Source organism: Canis lupus, chromosome 1, assembly GCF_048164855.1.
Source record: "Canis lupus baileyi chromosome 1, mCanLup2.hap1, whole genome shotgun sequence".
Lineage (NCBI taxonomy): Eukaryota > Metazoa > Chordata > Mammalia > Carnivora > Canidae > Canis > Canis lupus.
Window position 1 is genome coordinate 69,560,808 of NC_132838.1, and position 22,500 is coordinate 69,583,307.

At 43.0% G+C, this 22,500-nt stretch overlaps 1 protein-coding gene across 1 annotated transcript in view; it reads right to left on the reverse strand.

Moving 5' to 3' along the window:
- Positions 1 to 2,167: 2,167 nt before the first annotated feature.
- SAMD3 (sterile alpha motif domain containing 3) overlaps positions 2,168 to 22,500 on the reverse strand; it is a 37,843-nt gene continuing 17,510 nt past the window's right edge. The window contains 6 exon segments of the mRNA XM_072833922.1: positions 2,168 to 2,646; positions 2,871 to 2,953; positions 3,433 to 3,604; positions 7,552 to 7,752; positions 19,541 to 19,593; positions 19,596 to 19,704. Of these exon segments, the coding sequence (XP_072690023.1) occupies positions 2,362 to 2,646; positions 2,871 to 2,953; positions 3,433 to 3,604; positions 7,552 to 7,752; positions 19,541 to 19,593; positions 19,596 to 19,704 (903 nt within the window). The 3' untranslated portion in view covers positions 2,168 to 2,361.

Sequence of the window (22,500 nt, forward strand, 5' to 3'; positions counted from 1 at the left end):
TTTTAATAAGAGATTTTTTTAAAGATTACAAACACTGTGTAAGTCAAATTGGACCTGTCTGCAGGTTGAAATATAACCACAGGCTGCCATTTTGCAACTTCTGGATTCAGTAGACTCGGCCTCCAAAGAAAACAGACTTAGGTGAGTCAACAATAGGAGTATTTACCAAGTGGCAGGGCCATCGGAGCCCTGGGGACAGATGTGCCACGGAGAGACAGTAAAGCTTACGTGTATTTGCCCTCACATTCCACTCCTGTCTGCTGCTGTGCTTAGGGCCAAACCTCTCTGCGATGTCCCTGCAGCACCACCCCTGTCTTTCCCCAACCTCTGGGAATGGAGAGGGGCTCTCACTGACCTTTAGCTGCAGAGAACGCGTGCTTCCCAAGGAAAGGAAGCTTTAAGAATTTGGTAAATTCAGTTGGGAGAGGGAAAATAAGACAGATTATGGAACTAAAGGGAGAGTAGAGAAATAAAGAAAGTTTGTAAGGAACTAAAGGCACATTCTAATGAAAGGCACGTCCCAGGACTGGTTTGAGTGAGGTTGACAGTGCACCGACCCCGCCTGTCCCCATCATGCAAGCAGTTAGTGCACAGTCATTGTGGGGTGGGCAGCTGATCGAACCTTCATTTTTTTGTCTCACTGACTTACCATTTTAAAGATCAGTGCTTACGGAGAAAGAGGCATTAGAATAAGTATTTGCAGAATAAGTATTTTCAGAGATATAGGTCCTGAAAAATAGTTTTTCAATAATTCCTGTGAGCTCCTTTCTTCTTAAACTTAAAAAATTAATTTGATGATGTACCCCCAGAAATGCCCACTGCATTGTGATGGACGCATTAGGACACTTAAAGCTCTTTGGCCTCTACACCAATCTGTTTTGTCTAAACTGATAAGTCATGTGGATATTGTGATGATGATTATCAAGAAGCGTCTCAGAACTGTAGTGTTGTCATTGTTGTCATTGTCTTTATAAAATACTTAGAGTGCACTGAGTCTTGTCAGACCTAAGAAGTACTTAGGTACTGTCTCTGGGAACAGAACAAATGGAATTTCAACATGAGATTCTGAGCTGGGTGCATGAGGAGCCAGGACCTGGGCTTCTGAGATAGCAGGAGAGCAAGTTGAGGAAGGGGCTAAGCCAAAAACTAGAAACTGGTGCCCATGGGCAGCCCCAGTGGCCCAGCGGTTTAGTGCCACCTTCGGCCCAGGGTGTGATCCTGGAGACCCGGGATCGAGTCCCACGTTGGGCTCCCTGCATGGAGCCTGCTTCTCCCTCTACCTGTGTCTCTGCCTCTCTCTCTCTCTCTCTCTCCCTCTCTCTGTCTCTCTCTCATGAATAAATAAATAAAATCTTAAAAAAAAAAAAAATTAGGAAACTGGTACCCAGAAGGCTCTGGGACTGACAAGTCAGGTCCATATTTACAGACCAAACACACCTGAGCAGCAGCGAGGGCACATCCCCCACACTTCACATCAAAGCCAGGGGAAAGTAGAAACGGCATGAGGAGATGAGTGGGACCATCACTGTATGTCAAGGGAGGGAAGACGATCAGGACCTGTGCCAGTGAGATCCGTCATCAGTGAGGAGACCTCAGGAACGAGGCTGCCTTTGTTCTCAACAAATGTGATTGAAAGAAACCAAAAAGCTTGGCACAGGCAGGTCGGCTTAGGGCAAGAACTAGGGAGTATGTGTATCTCCTTAGAATGTTCGAGATCAAAATGTTTCCAAGCCATGTTGAGACCATAGAGGAGCCCATAGGCCACAAACGTACAGCCCCCAGGTATTACGTCTCCCAAGGGTAGGCACACTGGGCCAACTGCAAGGGGTCATATGCTAATCAAAGGAGTCGAGTGTATCTGAAGTGTAGGGTTTTTCAAAAACTAAAGCACTCTTGAAAGTGTAGCTTGGGAGGCCCCTGGGTGTCACAGTCAGTTGAGCACCAACTCTTGGTTTTGGCTCAGGTCATGGTCTCAGGGTCATGAGATCGAGCCCTACATTGGGCTCCGTGCGCAGTGCAGAGTCTGCTTGAGATTCTCCTTCCTTCTCCCTCTGCCCCTCCCACTTATGCACGTGCTCTCTCTCACTCTCTCTCAAAATAAATAAATATTTTTTTAAAAAGTGTAGCTTGAACCATGGAATTTCTTAGAACTCAAACAGCTCTTTAACATAGTATTTTATTACAGGATTCCACAAAGAATTTTCAGTATCTAATCATAAAGATAGAAGGTATGAGATTCATTTGCATCTTGGAGACAATTTTCTAACAACTACTTCTATGACAATGCTAAGTCAAAACAATTTTTTCAATAAAATTTTAGCTGTCCTAGAGATCAATTCTGATTCAATATTTGGCATGCCATTACGTAACTGGATGTTGAAATCCTATTGCCTTTATCTTTTCTTTCGTAGAAGGAAAGTAGGGACGATGGATATCAAAAATAAGTGTCTCTAGGAAGTTGAGAGTTTGGGACAGTCTTCTCGGACACTCAACTCCAAATACATGGAAGGCAGCTATGAGTGCAGCCAAGGCTGTAACACAGTCGTCTACCTTTGTGAGCTTCTCTTTTTCTAAATACAAAGAAAATTCACAGACATCAATGTTGAAAGGATTTTTGACTTCTAACACGGGTGTGGAAACTTGCACCTGAGAAAATGGATAATAGAGTCACCACTGTCTGATAAGGAAAGTAGCTAAATACTAAAAGATGCTTCAACCACAACATTACAATAAATGAGCTTGTTGTACTGCAGCATATTTGTAAATATGACCAAACAATATTTCAAAAGAGACTATCACCCTGTTTTCAAATAAGCTGTCTTATGAAGATGTAAAATGTCAAACCCAGTGATCACAGAAGTACTGCATACCTTCTCATTCACAATGACAAACAGGCTGGGATCATCCCCAAAAACATCTGGTAGGAGCAAACATGTGGCTGTCATCTTCATATCTGCCAAAACAAACGTGCTTAAAGTCCAAGTAAAAATAAGGTTTTGCCAACTAATAAGCAAAAGCCAGTCTTAAAACATGGTGTTGTTTTTTTAAATCATTTGCTTCTACAGATAATAAACCAGTCTTCTTGCATCAGTGTTTCACAATCGTTTAACCAACATCTCGTGTTCTGCCCTCCAGGTCATGACCAGGAGAAGATAAGAGTCCTGTAGTCTCTGTCCATCAGCCAGGAAGATTTTAGTATGCTTTACCTTGTGATTGGTATTATGAAATTAACAGGTTACTAGTTTTCTAAATATAATTTTATAATATCAATTGTACTTTTAATTCTATACCTCAGCTCCTCCTATTCGAGACATTTTTTTTATCCTGCATGTTGTTTCACTGAATTACTTATTTCCAAAACAGAGCTTTTCTAATTATCCTAAATTATACAGATAACTAAGATGAGATTGCCCCACCCCCAGGTTTACTAACGTTTCAACATGTCTTCATCTGTGTGCTGTTTCATTTTTTCTTGCAATGCAATACTGATTGGATTGTCCACCACTGAAAAAGAAGTCAGTATCTTTTCTGAATAGGATTCCAAAATGTGCTTTGTTTTTTTATAAATATCTGTTCTTGTAAGAAGTTGGAATTCTCTGAACATCTAGAAAAAAGAAGAAAAAGATTACAAGAAAAATTAATGTATAGAATGTAAGGGAGTAAATAACTCTTTGGGATTATATTAAGCTTTTAATGCTAGTTTAAAATGTACACAAGATATTTGAGTAGCTGTAGAGGAGAAATAAAGACTTAAAGACAGAGGAGGAAGAAAGAATAAAAGCCTGAAATGGATAGGATAAACAAGATAAATAATGGACATAGCAAACTTCTATACCTCAGAATTAAAAATTTGCATGCAAACTCAACTGAATGGGGGTTCCAATGTATATATGCATATTTTGGCTTTTTGGTTACCAGCTAAGATTCTAGGACTTTATATTTCTTTAGGTGGTACCCAACAAGAGGCAAAATTTTAAAAAACTGTTAGGTTTTCGGAAGCAAACCTTCAAAAATACCTAAACATAGCATCCCAAAGGGATCCCCAAAGGGAAAGGGGAGAGCCTTAGAGACAAAGATAAGTGGTGAGCTAAAAAATTAAGTGTAGGAGATCTGACAGCAAAGTAGAAGCAAACCAGTTTACCCATGTGGAAACCCCTTTACTCAAAACCACCATTTCCTGCCAAGTTCTCCTGCTCCAAGAATTGCACCACCACTACTGCCTCCCCACTTTTTTTTGACCAAGTGGCATTATAAGAATTCATCATCACTTGCACTGGTAGAAATTAATGTAAATCATCACTTTCCCTAAAACTCTGTAAAGCAAAGTTGGGTACTACCCACAGGGTCTCCTCATTTCTTGAACACTTAGGTAGATCATCTCGGGGTCCAAAAGTAGTTATCAGAAAACTGGAACCCACATTACACTGCTGCCCTTCTATTCAATAGCTTTAAACTTACTTGAATGGGTTCATTACTTTTAAAATTTCTTGCAAATTTGAACATTACCCAAATATGTCTCAACAAAACAATGAATGTTCTGATTCTCAATTACATGAAATAGACCACTAATTATTAATTTCTAAGGTCAAGAAGGAGCTAAAACACAGGGTGTATGTGTACATGAATCACAAAGGCATGGCGGCTCTCTATAATAAGACCACTCATCTAGGATTGTGGTTAAGACCAGTGAATTCCATGTATCATCACTGGGGAATCTCAACGGAGAAATGGGATAAATATTTAAAAAGAGCCAAATTGAAAATCGATTTGAGAATAATATCTACTGAGATGAAAACATCTCTGAATAGAGAAATGCATATTGGGAAATACAAAGAAAAGTTTCATGAACTTGAAGATAGATCAATAGAAATTAATCTGAATAACAAAAAGGGGATGAAGATAAGAAACCTGTGGGATGAAACGTGGAGTATGGAGAGAGGGGCTTTTCTGTGACTGATCATTCACCGCCAGGAGTTTGGCTGTGTAAAGTCTGGGGAAGGCAGCACAACTAAATAAAGACGTTGAGGATAACGGGTGCCTGGTTTCTCGCTGTTGAAGAGAGTTAGAATGTATGGAAAGGGGGTTGATTGGAGTAAGCCCTCTGGTTTGGGTTGGAATTGGAGGTACAATTGTGAATTCATGGTTTTTAATACTTGATGTGTGGATAATGGACCGATACAGATCTGCGTGTGCGTGTGCGTGTGTAAAGGTATGTATCCCGGGTTGGTTCTGTGGGAAACCATAGAGCAATAACACCTTTGTAGCAATGAGCACACCTAGGGCTGAAATCTTAGTTTCTAAATACCATTCTCATTTTCTGTTGAAAGTGTTTTGAAGGGAGGAGGTTGATGAGTGCAGGTGGTGAGCAGGATCCATGTAGATTCCGTGGTCCAGTGTCCCACCCTGACTGCTCCTCTGCCACACCTGTGCCCACAAGCGCCCTGGGCTTGCCAGGCTTCACAGTGGGAGTGGTTTGCAGCGGGGGCAGCTGTCCTGCTTAGGGATTGTTTGTCAGCTGTGTATTTGTAAGTGAGGTCAAGCTTGCTTTTATTCACAATAAGGTTTTTATAAATTGTAAATCCCAGCTGGCTCTACAAGGCTTAATTACGGAGGTACTTCCAGCAAAAATCTAAAAGATTCAACTCTCAGGCTTAAAACGATAGATAGGCGACTTTATTTTTAGTACAGTCCTTACAAAAACCATATCCCAATCCATATTTTTGATAGGATGAAATGCCTGAGGGAGTGGGAGAAAAAGAGACTTAAGACAAAGCATGAGAGACACTGCCTTAGGTCTAAAGTCTCTCTCCAACCTCCCCCGCCCCCAGACTCATGCTCAGCTAAGGTTCTTTGAAAGGCTACTGAACCACACAGCTTGTCTGTTTTAATCACTAAACCTGCACAGACCCCGCACCCCTGTGAAGACCCCTAAGGCTGCAACATCAGTGTCCACACAGCCTCACCAACAGCTATGAACTGAATATTTATGTCCTCCCAAAATTCGTATGTCACACCTAATGCTCGGAGGGATGGTATTAGGAGGTGGGGCCTTTGAGAGGGGTCTGGCTATGAGGGTGGAGCCTTCATGAATGAGAGTCCCGCCCTTACAAGAGAGACCCCGGGCAGCTACATCGCTCCTTCAGCCATGCGAAGTTACAGCTAGAAAGGCCCATTCATGACCCAAAAAGCCAACTCCCAGACACCACATCCGCCAGTGTCTTGGTCCTGGGCTTCCCCACCCCTAGAACCGTTGAATACATTTCTGTCCTTTAGAAGCCACCCGGTCTATGGTATTTTTGTTACAGCAGCCCAGACAGACCGAGACCCCAACCATCTACTAACTTAACCAGCACTCTGAAAATTAAGATTTCACTCCTGTGGCCTGCGCAGTGTTCTGCAGGGCATTTGGAAAGCTACTAAGATGTTTAAAATATGCTCTTTACCCTTAAGGAGTTTATAGGCTATCCATTTGACAAGGTTTTGCTTTTTTTTTTTTTTTTAAGATTTTTATTTATTTGATAGAGACCATGAGCTGGGGGGAGGGGCAGAGGGAGCAGGAGAAGCAGGCTCCCCCCAGAGCAGATTGCCGGATGTGGGGCTGGATCCCAAGACCCTGGGATCATGATCTGAGCTGAAGGCAGATGCTTAACTGACTGAGCCACCCCGGCGCCCCAAGGTTTTGCTTTCAAACAATATATTGCAGGTGTGTCAGTGTGGCCTACTCTTAATAGCCAAAGCCTCCTGGCTATTCCTGTCCCTAGCAACCCAAAGATGAAGAGAAAGTAACTAATAACCAAGGTAGTGTTGCTGAGAGACGGATAGATAAAATCATCCACGTGAGGCCCTGAAAATATAACTCCTGCCTAGTAAGCACTCAGATGTTTGCTAGAGACTATTATTAAGATAAAATATGCAGGCAGGTTCTTTTTCATTTTTTGGAGGAAGAATAACATATACAACTTATTATTTTCAAAATAGTTGATGGCACCCACAGAAGTCTCCCACGAAATGTGTTCCCAGGTAAAAACCTTGATGAATCTTATTATATGCTTCGGCTAACATTCCACTAACATTGTAATAGGAGCTTCTAATGGTCACCGTGAGTAAACTAAATGGAAGGATATTTGATTTGCCTATTTAACTTCATGTATTAGAAGACCACTTTATGAAGTTATTTGGGATCATAAATAGATTTTGAGTAATGCTGCATACTAACAATTTCTGAGTAGACTCTCTTGATTGTCTAAATGCACACAAGGCAAAATGTTTCACACTGTCAATATACCCCCAAGTAGTGGTCCCCCCACCCCCACCCCCCTCCGGCCTCCACAGTGTGTTCAATGACAGGGAAATCTTTAAATCTGAAGACAGGCAGTGCATGTTATTAGAATATGCTTCCAGAAATCCTTACCAAATGGTCCCAGTTGTAGCCTGTGGAACCTGTGCACCCTACTGAGATCCTCACCCATCATTAGTACTGTTACATTCCAAAAGAAAAGAGAAAAAACCATTTGGACATTAAAATCAGAGATTATAAGCAAATAAAGGTACCTGATAAGGGCACTTCAGGAAAGGAAACATCTTAAGGATGTCCTTGAGAGGTGCTCTGCTGCCAATCAACTTTCTTCTTATTTCCAAAGTCTGACTCCTCCTCTTATCAATTTCTCTCCAGTCCTTTTCTGTTTTCATATATTCTTGCTGGAACCAGTTAATATGTTCATCTGCCTCAGAATCTAAACAAACAGTTTCTTCCTGAAAAATATTGTTGAATTATCAGTATGTTCCATTTTTCCAAGTGGCAGTTTAACACTCCGTGAGAAATTGAATCATAGCCTGTTGTTACTGCGCTCTCTCAATGCACTCCTCAGGTGAGTGTCACCATGTGTGATTACACCTGGCCTTGGATGTGGTTAACAAATGGACAGTCTTTAACAAAACAGATAGTTCATTTCTTACTATGGAATTACAATCTCTTCTCCTGACAGATGTAAGAGTTACTTCATTTCTACATACTCTTTTAGTGGAAACCTAGATTATCCAGAAGGTTCACACCTACCAGGAATTTTTTTATTTCTATTCATTTAAATATGAAAAGAGATAAGAAGGTTTTAAATTAAGATCTTGTTATTGCTATTGTTTTATTTTTCCTTTGTAAATCTATTTATAGCTGCACTACCATGTGATAAAATCCAAATTCAAAACAATAACTGGGTATTTAGTGACAATAATCAAACTGTCAATTATATTTACTCTAAATTTGAGTAAATTGGGTGAGGTGGGATGGCTAGGAAATACCTCACATACTCATTAAAAATCTAAGACATTAAGTTTGAGAGCCAAAAACAAAAAAACAAAAAAGTGTTTCTAGAGAAATTTGTTGAGAGGCAATCAGACAACAAAAAGAAATAAAAGGCATCCAAATTGGCAAAGTCATCAACCTTTAACTATTTGCAGATGCCATAATACTCTATGCAGAAAACCTGAAAGACTTCACCAAAAAATTGCTAGAACTGATACATGAATTCAGCAAAGTCGCAGCATATAAAATCAACATACAGAAATCTGTTGTATTTCTAAACACTAATAAGCAAGCAGCAGAAAAAGAAATCAGAGAATTGATTCCATTTGCAATTGCACTAAAACCAGTAAGATACCTAGGAATAAATCTAACCAAAGAGGTAAAAGATCTGTACTCTGAAATCTTCTTAAAAATTATGAAAGAAATTGAAAGGAACAAAGAAATGGAAAAACAATTCATGCTCATGGACTGGAAGAACATTGTTAAAAAGCCTATACTACCCAAAGCAACATACACATTCAGTGCAATCCTTCTCAAAATACCGGGATCCCTGGGTGGCGCAGCGGTTTGGCGCCTGCCTTTGGCCCAGGGCGTGATCCTGGAGACCCGGGATCGAGTCCCACGTCGGGCTCCCGGTGCATGGGGCCTGCTTCTCCCTCTGCCTGTGTCTCTGCCTCGATCTCTCTCTCTGTGTGACTATCATAAATAAATAAAAATTAAAAAAAAAATACCACCAGCATTTTTCACAGAACTGGAATAAATAATCCTAAAATTTGTATGGGACCACAAAAGACTCTGAAGAGCCAAAGCAATCCTGAAAAAGAAAAGAAAAGCCAGAGGCATCAGGACTCCAGACTTCAAGCTCTATTGAATTTGAACAAAGCTCTATTGAACTAAGAACAAAGCTATAGTCATCAAGACAGTGTGGTACTGGCACGAAAACAGACAAATAGATAAATGGAACAGAACAGAGAGCGCAGAAATGGACCCACAACTATATGGTCTACAAATCTTTGACAAAATTGGAAAGAATATCCATGGAAAAATGACAGTATCTTCAACAAATGGTGTTGGGAAAACTGGAAGCAACATAGCCGAAGAAAGTAACTGTACCACTTTCTTACACTATACACAAAAATAAATTCAAAATGTGATCTAAATGTGAGACAGGAAACTATCAAAATCCTAGAGGAGAACCTAGCCAGCAACCTCTTTGATCTTGGCCACAGCGACTTCTTATTAGATGTGTTGCCAGAGGCAAGAGAAACAAAAGCAAAAATGAACTACTGGGACTTCATCAAGATAAAAAACTTCTGCATAGTGAAGGAAACAGTCAACAGAACTAAGAGGCAGCCTATGGAATGGGAGAAGATATTTGCAAATGACACCAGATAAAGGGCTAGTACCCAAAGTCTATAAAGAACTTAACCAAACTCAACACCCAGAAATCAAATAATCCAGTTAAGAAATGAGCAGAAGACATGAATAGACACTTTTCCAAAGAAGACATCCAGATGGCCAACAGACTCATGAAAAGATGCTCAACATCACTCATCATCAAGGAAATACAAACCAAAACCACAATGAGATCCCACCTCACACCTGTCAGAAGGGCTAAAATTAACAACTCAGGAAACAACAGATGTTGGAACGGATGTGAAGAGAGGGGAACCCGTACACTGCTGGTGGGAATGCAAACCGGTGCAGCCACTCTGGAAAACAGTGTGGACTTCCTCCAAAAGTTAAAAATCGAGCTACCCTCTGACCCACCAATTGTACTACTAGGTATTTACCCCAAGGATGCAAAAATGCAGATTTGAAGAGTACATACACCCCGATGTTTATAGCAGCATTATCCACAATAGCCAAACTATGGAAAGAGCCTAAATGTCTATCAACTGATGGATGGATAAAGAAGATGTGGTGAGTGTGTGTGTGTGTGTGTGTATGTGTGTGTATAATGGACTATTACTTGGCCATCAAAAAAAAAAAAAACAAAATCTTACCATTTGTAAAGACATGGGTGGAGCCAAAGTATTACATTAAGTGAAATAAGTCAAAGAAAAATAAATATCATATTTTTCACTCATATGTGGAATTTAAGAAACAAAACAGATGAACATATGGGAAGGGAGATAAAAAGAAAGAAGGAGGCAAACTGTAAAAGAGACTCTTAATGATAGAGAACAAACAGAGGGTTGATGGAGGGAGGTAGGCAGAGGATGGGCTAAGTGAATGATGGTATTAAGAGGGACATTTGTTATGATGAGCCCTGGGTGTTGTACGTAAGTGATGAATCACTAAATTCTACTCCTGAAACCAATATTGCACTGTATGTTAGCTAACTAGAATTCAAATAAAATATTTTTAAATTAATAAATAATCTGCCTCCTGCTACCAAAAAAGAAAAAGAAAGAAGAAAGAAAGAAAGAAAGAAAGAAAGAAAGAAAGAAAGAAAAGAAAGAAAGAAAAGAAAGAAGAAAGAAAGAAGAAAGAGAAAGAAGAAAAGAAAGAAAGAAAGAAAGAAAGAAAGAGAAAAAGAAAGAAAGAAAGAAAGAAAGAAAGAAAGAAAGAAAGAAAGAAAAGAAAGAAAGAAGAAAGAGAAAGAAAGAAAGAAGAAAGAAAGAAAGAAAGAAAGAAAGAAAGAAAGAAAGAAAGAAAGAAAGAAAGAAAGAAAGAATTTGGTTGAAAACTTCAGGTAGACCTACTTTCTATGAACACAGGATGACTAGCAAGACAGACTAAAGTGAGCAAATCTCTAGAAAAGTATAACTTATCAAAACCAACTAAAAAGAAATTCCCATAATCTTGCATAAATTTAATTAGAAAATAGAAGTCTTTCCACAAAGAATATAAAGCCAGGACCTAAAGGTTTTATAGACAAATTCTACACTTTCAAAAGAGAGTGTTCCAAATTTATGCAAATTATTTCACAAATTCAGGGGGGTGGGGCAAGGAATTCTATGAAGGATTTCAATCCATTCTATGAATCCCCAAACTTGAAAGAACATCATAAAGGGGACATTACAAGTCAGTCTCATTCATGAAGAAATTCATAAATACTGAGAATAAGGAACAACTAACTTGAGCTTATCCCAGAAATACCCTGGCCTGACATTACTAAGGGAACTAAGGTAAACTAAAGGGAAGTATGATTCACTTGCCCATTATATTTTAGGCACTTTTCATATTGAAATCTGAATTTTTTTTAAAAAAATGAGTTATTTATTTTAGAGAGAGAGCATGAGCGGTGGAGGCTGGACAGAGTGAGAGAAGCAGACTTCCTGCTGAGCACAGAGCCCCATGCAGGACTCAATTCCAGAACCCCAAGATCATGACCTGAGCTGAAATCAAGAGACAGATGCTCAACTGACTGAGCCACCCATGCACCCCTGAAGTCTTAGAGCCACTGTGACAGAAAGATTTGGACCAAAAAGAAATAAGTCTTGAGAAATATGACATATAACAGTTCTATAATTAACCTGGATTATCTAAATAGGAATAAATATCATATATTGCATTAACCAATTAAAGTTCTTTTAAATGACCATATTTCAAATAATGCAGAAATATTGTATAAAATTCAACATCCCTTTAAAGAAAAAAAAACTGTCATCAAAATAAGAAGAAAAATTTTTGAAACTTATAGTTATTTACCAAATACTTAGAGCTAACATTTTTAATGGTGAAATTTTAAAAGAATTTTCCTTAAAATCAGAAAGAGGACAAAGATGCCTACTATATTCTTATTCAGCCTTTTACAAGAGATCCTAGCCAGAGTAGTAAGATAAGAAAGAGAAACAAAAGGCATAAAAATTGGAAAGATAGAAACAAAACTGTCATCATTCGTAAATTATGTGATTTGATTAAGAGAAAACTCAAAATGGCATACATGTAATTTATTACAATTAAAGAGTGTTTTACAAAGCAACTGAATGTAAGATAAATATACAAATTTGTTAACAAACAATATGTAATTTTTTACAGTTGCAACAAAAACTGTAAAGCACCTAAGAATAGAACTAATAAAAAATACTCCATAAAGGTCTTTATGGAGAAAATTATAAAATGATTAGAAAATATTATCAAGATAAATAAATAGATATACCTACCATGTTCACTGTGAGAAAAACTCAAAATCCTAAGGAAGTCACCTTTCTCCAAATGGAACTGTAGATTTAACAATATTTTTATCAAAATCCCAAAAATCAATGTTTTAAGAATTCAAGCTGATTCTAACATTCACATAAAAGATTTAAAAACCCAAGAATGACCAAGGCACACCTTAAAAGATAATAATTAGGCTGTGATGGAAATTGAAAAGTATCAAGGCATTTTACAACTATGTAGATGAGGAAAGTTGATGTTCATGCAGGGATAGATAACTGGGGCAACACAGCAGAGCTTCTAGATGCAGATCTCTAAAAAGAACAGAGGTAACATCACAAATGCCTGGGAAAAAGGACTGTTTTATAAAAAGTACAGAAAACTGTTTATCCATATGAGAAAAAAGGAAGAAGAAAACAGATCATATCACACACCTTATACAAAAGGAAATTACACTTGGCTTAAGAACTTAAATGTTAAGGTAGGACTTTAAATTTTAAGAAATATATAAAAATGATTCTTAACATTTCAAGGTAGGAAAGGAGTTCTTTAAAATATTAATCACAAGAGAAACGATTAATAAATCTCACTCCATTGAAATCATAAACTTTTGGTCAAAAGATTTCATAAATTCAAAACGGAAGGCACAAAGTAGAAGATATTTACAGTGATCCAACCGGTGGAGTGGAATGCAACATGTAAAGAATTCTTATGAATAAATTTTTTAAAAAGGGCAACCCCAAGGAAATAGGTAAAAGGCATGAGTGGGCATCTCACAGAGAGGGAAAGGTGAATGTTTTATGAATGTGAAAGACGACGAACCCCATAAATGATGACAGTGAGAATAGGAACAAGTCGCATTTTACTCTGGATCCACTGGCATCCTCCCTTGGGGAGGGGGAGGTACCCGGTTCCTTGTCTGAGCGGGTCTCCCTCGGGGCGGGACCGGGGGACACGGTGACAGGTGCGCCTGGTGAGTGTGACTGTCTGTGTTCACCCGGGGACAGACGGGGGCTCCGACTGCTGCATGTGTGCAGGCCCTGTGTGTCGGCCTCTTCCCACCTCCATGCCCTTGGCCAAGTGCTGGCACCCCTACCCCAGCCGCGCAACAGGAATGCTGGGCAGCCGAGCTCAGGACGCAGGAACTGGAAACACGGCAAATGCCATCAGTAAGAGGACGGCCGGGTAAACTGTGTTTTGCTGTCACAGTAGATCTCTAAGCGAATAGAAGAGTGAATGGACCACACACCAAAGGGAGCCTGGGTGCATCTCAGAGACCGTATGTTGTGGGAGGAAAAGGTCAACGTAGATGACCGTCTGCATCCTTGTGTAGGCTGCCCACCAAGCAAATCCCAATAATATGAGATACCTGGCATAGGTGGCAAATTCACAGGTTTCAAAAGCAAGTGAATGAGAAACCTAAAATTCAGAGTCCAGGGCAGTGGTGTTAGAGCAGGTGATGGGACGGGCGAGAATAATGGGCAGACACACGGTGTGGACAGTGTTCTCTCGAAGCTGCAAGTTGGTGTTTGTTTTGTCATGAGTTAGACATATGCTCTGTATGTTCCTTTACAAGTCTCAAGTGTATGGAATGAAGGTTTTTAAATAAAAAGAAAAATCTTGATTTTTAAAAAGGAAAAGGAAACTAATTATAAGCAGCTTTCATTTTCTTGTAAGGTAGTGGGAGCTCTCTAACGGGTAACGTGGGCAGCCCGAGGCCAGTATGCATGGCCTACAGTGTGCTGAATGGTGCCCCCAACACCCGTGCCCGATTCATGAAATGTCACGGAGCGTCGGGCTTCTGGAAAGCTCCGACCTGGCTGGACTAACATAATGTCAGAAGGTCGTAGCCTAGATGCAAGCACTGTATTCCAAGGAACGGCTGGTGGCATCGGAATTTAAAATCCTCACCTTTTCATGATTTATGTACCGTTAGAGCCAGAAGGAACCTGGAAATTGTCTGGTCTGTGCTTCGAGGCTTAGTGACAAGCACTTTGAGGCCGTTACAGGGGAAGGACTGTCGCCAGCACGAAGGGGGGCGCAGGGTGGCTGTCTTGGGGTAGTGCCTGCTGTCTACACAGACAGGCGGCCTTGCTAACTGCTGGCGAGCTGGCGGCTGGGCGTCTGGTCTCAGGGGCAAAGACAGTGGGAGGGGATGGGGGGAGGTGGCGGGGGACATGCCCCAGAGGTCAGGGGAAGGACAAGGCAGGAAGCAGGGACCAGATTCCATGTGGCCATGGGGACGGACGAAGGGACACTGAGGGCCCGGGTGAGAGCTGTGACTCCGAGGGAATCAATAACTGAGCTGGAACAGTAACTGGAGTTGGATGCAAACTGGACGATTGTTCACGCGGGTCTCCTCCTCCTCTGCAGGGTCGCGGAAGGCCGCAGTGGGCCGCGGGGCCCTCAGAGGGCCGCGGGGGCTCAGTGTCTAAGCTGACGGCTGGAGCCCACGCAAGGACTGCCCCTCTCTAACCTGGATTCTGCTGGAACACAGAGGCTGCTTTCACGGTAGGAAGGCCCAGCAGGGCTGCAGCCCTACAGCTGTGAGGGGAAGCCCGCCTGGACGCCTACTACACATGATGCCGCTCTGCATCCTGCAATCTGAGCAAGCTCACAAAGCTCGTGTCTTGTCCCGGAACTTCAGTGGTTCTTACATGGACAGCATTAAAACTCTACCTTGGAGGCACAACATAAAGGTCCGATCCCCAGGTCTGGGGATGGAGCTCTGCCAATCGGCAGCAAGTGATGGCCATGCTCCCTGCCACTGTGGTGTTCCCTCCAGGGCGTTGTCTCGCCTTCTGATTCCCGGCAGGGCATCCTTCCCCGAGTCACCCGGCTGGTGGCCACAGGAGCCTACCGAGCACCTGAAATGAGGCCAGTCCAAAAGGAGATGGAGGCTTTGAAACACTGGATTTCAAAGACTTTGTGTACAAAAAAAGAAAAAAAAAAAAGGTAAACCATCTCAATAATTTTCCATAATGATGGCATGTTGAAATAATTTTGTGGACATATTGGGTTACATAAAATATACTAGTATAATAATTCCACCTGCTTCTTTTTGCTTTTGTTTTTTATGTGGCCACTAGACCATTTGAAGTCACACATGTGGTCTGTATTACATTTCTGCTAGACACAACCGTGTTAGAGGCTAGGCTTTTCTGCATATCACCTTCCAATCATCCTTGTTTTCAATTCCGTTGTCTTCCAGTTGACGGTGGAAATGAGGTTTCTCTAGGTACCTTGAAAGGTCTCCCTGTGTAGCACTCAGTTGTGTGGCCCAGTTGGCCGGCAGGGAAACGGCAGCGACTCTGCCCTGTGCTGGTAAGACTTCACAGCATTGGGGCATTTGCCACCTGCCAATGGCAGTAATTGCATTATCTCCAGCATGCAATTAACTGTCAACATTTCTCTTCAACGTTTGCTGTTTTGCTCAGTTTTGCACCATGAGAGAAACATCTGTGCAAAAGCCTATGAAAATGATTAGGGTTTGTTCAATAAATCATTATGTGTCAGGTGCAGTAAGAAGCAAACAGTAATGAAATCCAAAGGAGCCTTTGAGATAGTCTTAGCATTTGGCCCTCTCAGCAGTTTTTGCAGAACTTTTGATTCCATCTCACTTCTAGCGCAAGGAAAGGTACCACACAAAACTTCTTCATGACTTTCAAAGTTATGAGGTACATATATACCCAACAAGGAGGAAAAGAAAATGTCTTAAGATGGAAATAAATCGTAAGTATCGTGTTAGTAATTAGTAATTAGTAGTAAACAGCAGTTTGTCGATTTATTTATTCACTTAGCGAGTGTTTGGAGGACTCTGGGATACAAAAACAGCCTACAGGATTTATTAAATCCCTGCATCAGTGTCTGGGACATCATGTAGGTTGGTTTGGTTTGGTTTTTAAAAAGCACAAGTTAACCTCTTGAAAGAACCTGCCACAGTATGTTTGATAGGATATTTCGCACTGGGTGGGGCAAGATAATAGTTTGGTTTCCTCCATGTTTCAGACTCTGAGAAATGTTCTTAACTAAAGTCACAATGGAGATGATGTGCTCTGTACTGAGGAAGTAGAATCTCCAAGGGGATTAGCTGAAAAAAATAAAGCTAGGTATTTTCTACATGAAGCAAAATAAAGTTTCCCTATGTTGTAAGCATTTCTATTATAACAAATGGTGATACTTTTCATAGATCTCCTCAATCCAGATAAAGGACAGAGACACAGACTATGAAATCCCTGGGGTAAGGATGGCAGGAGCAGCTAGATCCTCCAAAATGCCTCTGTCACGTCACGACGCCAACACAAAGAGGATCCTGGGACATGGATCCGAAGCCGGACATGCCGTGCTGGGAGCCCCTGCTATCCCTCAGGGTAAGGAGAATCAGGCTGCTGTACCCAGCAACCCCCAAGCCTTCAGCAACAAAAGTTTATTTGTTGCTCACGTGACACGTCCGTCTTGGGGCCCAGCTCCTCATCCTCCTCGACCAAGGACCTGGCTTCACCACCTAGAATGTTGGGAGGCATCACTGATAAAGAATCAGTGGGGAGGAGGGCGCACTGCACACTGGGTCATCACTGCATGTGTCACTTCTTCCACTTCTTGGCTCAAGTCAGTTTCACGGCCACACCTAGCTTCAAGGAAGTGGAGGAGCAACACCCCTACGGATTGTCTCGAGGAGACAAGATGGTTAAATTGGTGCGGAGAGATAATGTCCACATTGCTCTATCTCTGGGTTCCGTGTCACGTGAGAGCATAGCTCTCCTTCTAATTTTGGCCAGTTTTAGATAGGGCTCTCTGTTGGCTGCGGCCAAAAGCGTTTAACTGAGATATCAGTGTTATGAGAACACCCAATTCTCAAACCAGAAAACAATGAACTAAATGAATTCTATAGTCAGCAAAACACCTTTCAAATATGAAGGAGAAATTTAAGATATTCCCAAATAAATAAAAACAGAGAACTGGTCACTAGCTGATAAACAGAAATTAGATTGTGACTCAAATCCACATGAAAAAAATAGAGCACTGGTAAAGGTCATTACTAGGTAAATATAAAAGACAGTATAAATGTATTTGGGGTTTGTAACTCTTCCATCGTATTTTAAAGACAATTTTATGAAGCACTAATTATAAAATCTGTATTGATGGGCATACAAGGTATAAAATGTGATTTATGTGACAATAACAGCACAAAAAAGGGAGAGGGATAGAGTTATATGGGGACAAGGATTTTGTATGCTATTGTTATTAAATTGATACTAATCCAAGCTAGATTATTAAAAATCAAGATGTTAGTTCTAATTCTCAGGGCAACCACTAAGAAAATAACTAAAACTGTATATGTACTAAAAGAAACAAGGAGGAAAATTGAATTAGTACACTGGAAAATATCTACGTAACACAAAAGAAGGCAGTAATTAAAGAATAAAATAAAAAACAAATGATGAGTAAAAAACAAATAATAAAATAGGAGACATAAATTCTATCTTGTAAGTCATTATATTTAATAATTGGAAGAATAGATGGTAAAAATGATCCAACTATATGCTGTGTACAGGAGACACACTTTAGATTCAGACACAAAGTGTTTAGGGTAAAAAGATGGGCAAAGATATGACAGCAAACAGGGAGAGGGAATAGCTATCCTAACATCAGACGAAATAAGCTTTATAACAAAAACTGTTCATAGATACAAAGGAAAATATTTTGTAATGGGAATAAAGCCAATCCATCAGGAAGATATAACAATATGAACTTATATACACCTAACAACAGCATCCCAAAACTCATGTGGCAAAAATGGACAGAACTACAGGGAGAAAGAGACAATTCAATAATAATAATAGTTGGAGACTTGGAAACCCCACTTTTAAAAATGAACAGAACCACTGAGCAGACGATAAATAGGGAACTAGAAGACTAGAACAGCTGCTATTCCTGGATAAGACAACACGGATTGTAGGTATTCAGAACGGATATAACAAATACATCATAAAATGAAGACCCCTGAGAAGATGGTATCAAAGGCAGTTTTGAAGAAACTGAGTTATTGAAAACTCTTAAAAAGAAACTAAATGTAGGTTCAATTAGCTGACAAAGATAAAATAATCTATGCATCTATAGATCATACTAAAAGCCTCTCAACTAAGAGAATTTCATTGCAATTAGAAAAAAAAATCAGAGAAAAGCAAAAGCTCCTATAGAAATGTCAGAGTCCTTTCTATACTGCTTCAAGAAAACAGAATAAATTTTCACCCCCAAAAAAAGTCAAGCCAAATTTTTTTCAGAAAATTTTGAAAGAGGGACACCTGAGTAGCTCAGTGATTGAGCTTCTGCCTTCAGCTCAGGCCATGACCCTGGGATCCTGGAATCGAGTCCTGCATTGGGCTCCCCACAGGGAGCCTGCTTCTTCCTCCATCTGTGGAGGGAGACAGTCATGGGACTTGACTTCTCTTCTACTTGGTAGTTTGGACATCCTTCCTGAGGAGTTCGTTTACTTTATTAGCAGGGGACATTTGGGGCTTTAACCATATTTGGGGGTTTTGAGGAAGCTAAGGAAATTTATAGGATCGCGATAATTAGACCTACACGTGCATTACTTATAGCAAACCTGCTGCTGAGGGAGGTACCTGTAGGCCTGCAAGTCCTCACAGGCCACCTCTGGGTTGGCACGAGACACTGCCTTCTGGCAACAGAAGAGCAGGATGGGGTCTGTATCCATGCCTGTGGGTTACATTCTTCCCTAAAACTTCGAGGACACGGGCTTCCCTACAATATGAGTGCTAACGTCTGTCTGTAGCAATAAGAACAGCAAAAATACAAGCTATATTTCACGATCAGAGGAAGAGACATTTATCAAAGACCCAGAACAGAAGGGTGTTTCCAGGTTTTTCAAAGGTTGTGAAAGAATAAACACGAGATGATGAATAACGCATCCTGCTCAAACGGTTTCTGGAAGCCCTCTTTTGGAAATAATATCATTCATTCATATTTTTAGCCATGCAAAACAGATTTCCCTGCCTCCCAGTTTTCAGAAAGAATATCTCATTGCATTTTAGTGATTTTAGATGCTATTACTTATTATCCTTTAATAAATCAATCAACACAGTATCAGAACATTTAAACATCCAAGCTTACTTTTATCCGGACAATTTTAACCTTATCAAAGCTTGTATCGGTACGAGATTTCTTTGGCCTCTTCGGTGTCCAAATTTACACTTATTTCTCATCACTTGTTCATCATCTTCTATGGGTCTCCGAACATATTTAAAGCGATCTTTGAGAGCTCGTTTCCATAAAAACTGCATAAAATGTAAAAAATAAACAAAAAATCCCCCACAAAAAACAAGACTTAATCTTCAAGGAGATTGGAATGATCTCAGACAAACAATAAAATCTTTATCACTCTTGGGCTTGAAATTACTTTCACATCAGAGTAGTAGAAATAACATAACTATCCTTCCACTTACCTTCACAACAATCTTGTGATGCTGCTGTAAAAATCATAATCCCTAAATGATAACTAAGGAAACAGAGCCAGAAAAATAAAAATTAGTTCCCCGATGCCACCTAGTTATTGAGTGAATATGCTGGCTCTTAAACCTGGATTTTTCTAATTCCCCACATTGGATGTTTTCAGCCATAGTTGCTGTCTCTGCAGCACGTTCCACTTTTCCTCTGGGCTCTAGGGAGGAACCGACAACTGGTTCAAGTGGATATTCATTGATGCATTTTCTTAAAATTGTTTTCTCTATCACCCCCTGAAATCCCCTTTGGCGACGACTGCGGCGTTCCTTCCCCAGGTAGGTGCAGGGCGTGGACTGTTTCACACAGGAAGGCTGGGCTTGCCTAGGAAGGAGGGGACGCGGGAAGGGCCCATTGAGCCGAGGCGGGTCATTGCTGTTCCGGAAAGAGAGTGTCCTAACGGCAACAGAGAGCTTCCTGTTGCGCTGTGCTGGGGCCGCAGACCCTTCCTGCAGCAGGTGCATCTGAGCAGCAGTGGGTCTGAGGGTGGGAACACCAGGCCAGGGCGTAGGGACAGCCCTGGGAAATGGGGGGGCGGAGGCAGGGGTCCCAAAGGTCGCGGGAGACAGGAGCCCGCCCCGCTGTGGGGGCGTGGGGAGCGCAGGGATCCCCAGGGAGCTCCGCTGCGGTCCAGTGTGGATTGGCCACGTCCCGGCTCACGGGGAGCTTCTGTCCTTGGCTCTGGCCCTAGGGCAGAGGTCCTCTGGCTCTCTGGGCACCCCTCCTCGAGGCGCAGAACTTCGGGCGCTGGCCTGTCTTTGGGAGGCTGCGGCTGGAGCTGGCCGTGTGGCCGGCGGGTCCTCCCGGAGCCCAGAGGGTGCGGCCTTCCGGGTGAGCGGGATTGGGGGCCAGGCCAGGAGGGCCTCTGGGCTCCGATGGGCGAGGAGAGCAGGCAGGCGGCTGGGCTCCACGACGGCGTGGACCGCATGGGCCGCATGGGCCGCAGCACTGGGCTCGGTGGGCAGTCGGGCCAGCGTTGGCCTCCTCAGGGCCGTGGGGCCCCAGAAGCTCCACCGCCAGCTTGCCTGGCCTGGTACCCGGCGCTTGGGCCCTGCCCTGGGTCTCAGCTCAGATCGCTGCCCCGGCCAGGGCGCCACCCTCCGTCTGCACTGAGCTGTCCTCATCCGCCCTCATCGGCCCTCACTGGCACTCTCCCGCTTCTGGGCTTTTCCATTCTGTTCCCCCCCCCCACCCCCCCACCCCTGCCCGCCCCACTCCCGCCCTCCGGCGTTGCCTTCTGCTGCTGCTGCCCGCCCCACCCTCACCAGGCCTCAGGCACAGGGGCAGGCTCACATCCGCCACCTGCCAGCCGGGACCCCAGGCGTCTGGGAAGCTGCCCAGGGGATGAGGCGTCAGTCCCTTGTGCATCAGCGGCCCTGGGCCATCCCCTCCTGAGCCCCAGCGCCTTGCAGAGGGGCGGGGAGCAGCCTGGGCGTCCCTGGGTCCCCCCTCCTGAGCCCAGCGCCCCGCAGTTCTGCGACCCGAGGACGGGGTGGCAAGGACCGTAGCTCTCCGGGAGCCACGATGTGGCTGATCCAGCGTGGAGCTCCCCGGGGACCCCCACGGCTGGGCAGGCTCCTGTCTCCCATGACCTTCGGGACTCCTGCCGCTGTGCCCCATTTCCCAGGCCACACCGGGTCTCGGAGCCCCTCCTGGAAGCCGCTGGCAAACTGAAGTGTTGCTCAGGCCCCTCTGCCCTGAGGGGACGGGCAGCAGGTGGACGCGGCCCAGGGCTGAGTGTGGGTGGCTCAGGCGCCCTGACACCTCCCTCGGGCTGTGTGGTGCAGGTGCCCTTGGTCTCCCAAATGTGAAGCTGTGCACATCCCTCGCCCTCCTGCCCGGCTGGGCCTGTGGATGTGGTGGGCAGGCCGCAGCCTTCCCGTGGCCCCGGTGCCAAGGCCTCCCTGGCCTCCCTTTCTCCCCGCATTAACCGCCGGGGGGACACCCACCGACGGGGGGGCTGTGCCCATGAGCTCTGCACACAGAAGCCTCAGACACAGCCCCACCCCCCTATGCCCTGCACCTGGGTGGGCAGCGTGACCCCCTGAAATAAATAGGCCGCTGACCCAGGAGCTGCCCGGGGCCTTCCAGCAGGCGGGGCTCTGCCTCATATTTTAAACCCACACATGATCCGTAGGAGCCGTTCGGCCAAACCCAGACTAGGAACCCTCTCCTACGTTAACTGGACCAGACTTATCCAAAGAATCAGAATCAGGAAAAACCAAAAAGGGCGCAGAGACTCTGAGACCAAACGAAATTGAAGAGACAGTGAAACGCCGCGAATGATCCTTGGCTAGATCCCATAGCAGAAGCTCCATTTCAAGGACATTTTTGGAATAATTGGGGACATGGGCATATGGGTACATCTATCCTCCTGCAGTGGTTGTGGATGACACCACGTAGGCGCCGCTAGTTTCCTTGGGCAAAACAGCACTATTGTGCTACAGAGGAGGTGCCTCCTGGCACAAGGCCGCCCAGGGAATGGTCTCGGAAACTTGTTTTCTATTGCCACAGGCTCAGCCAAAGCAAATAAGTATGAACCACAAAAAATAACTGGGGCAAAATATCAACAG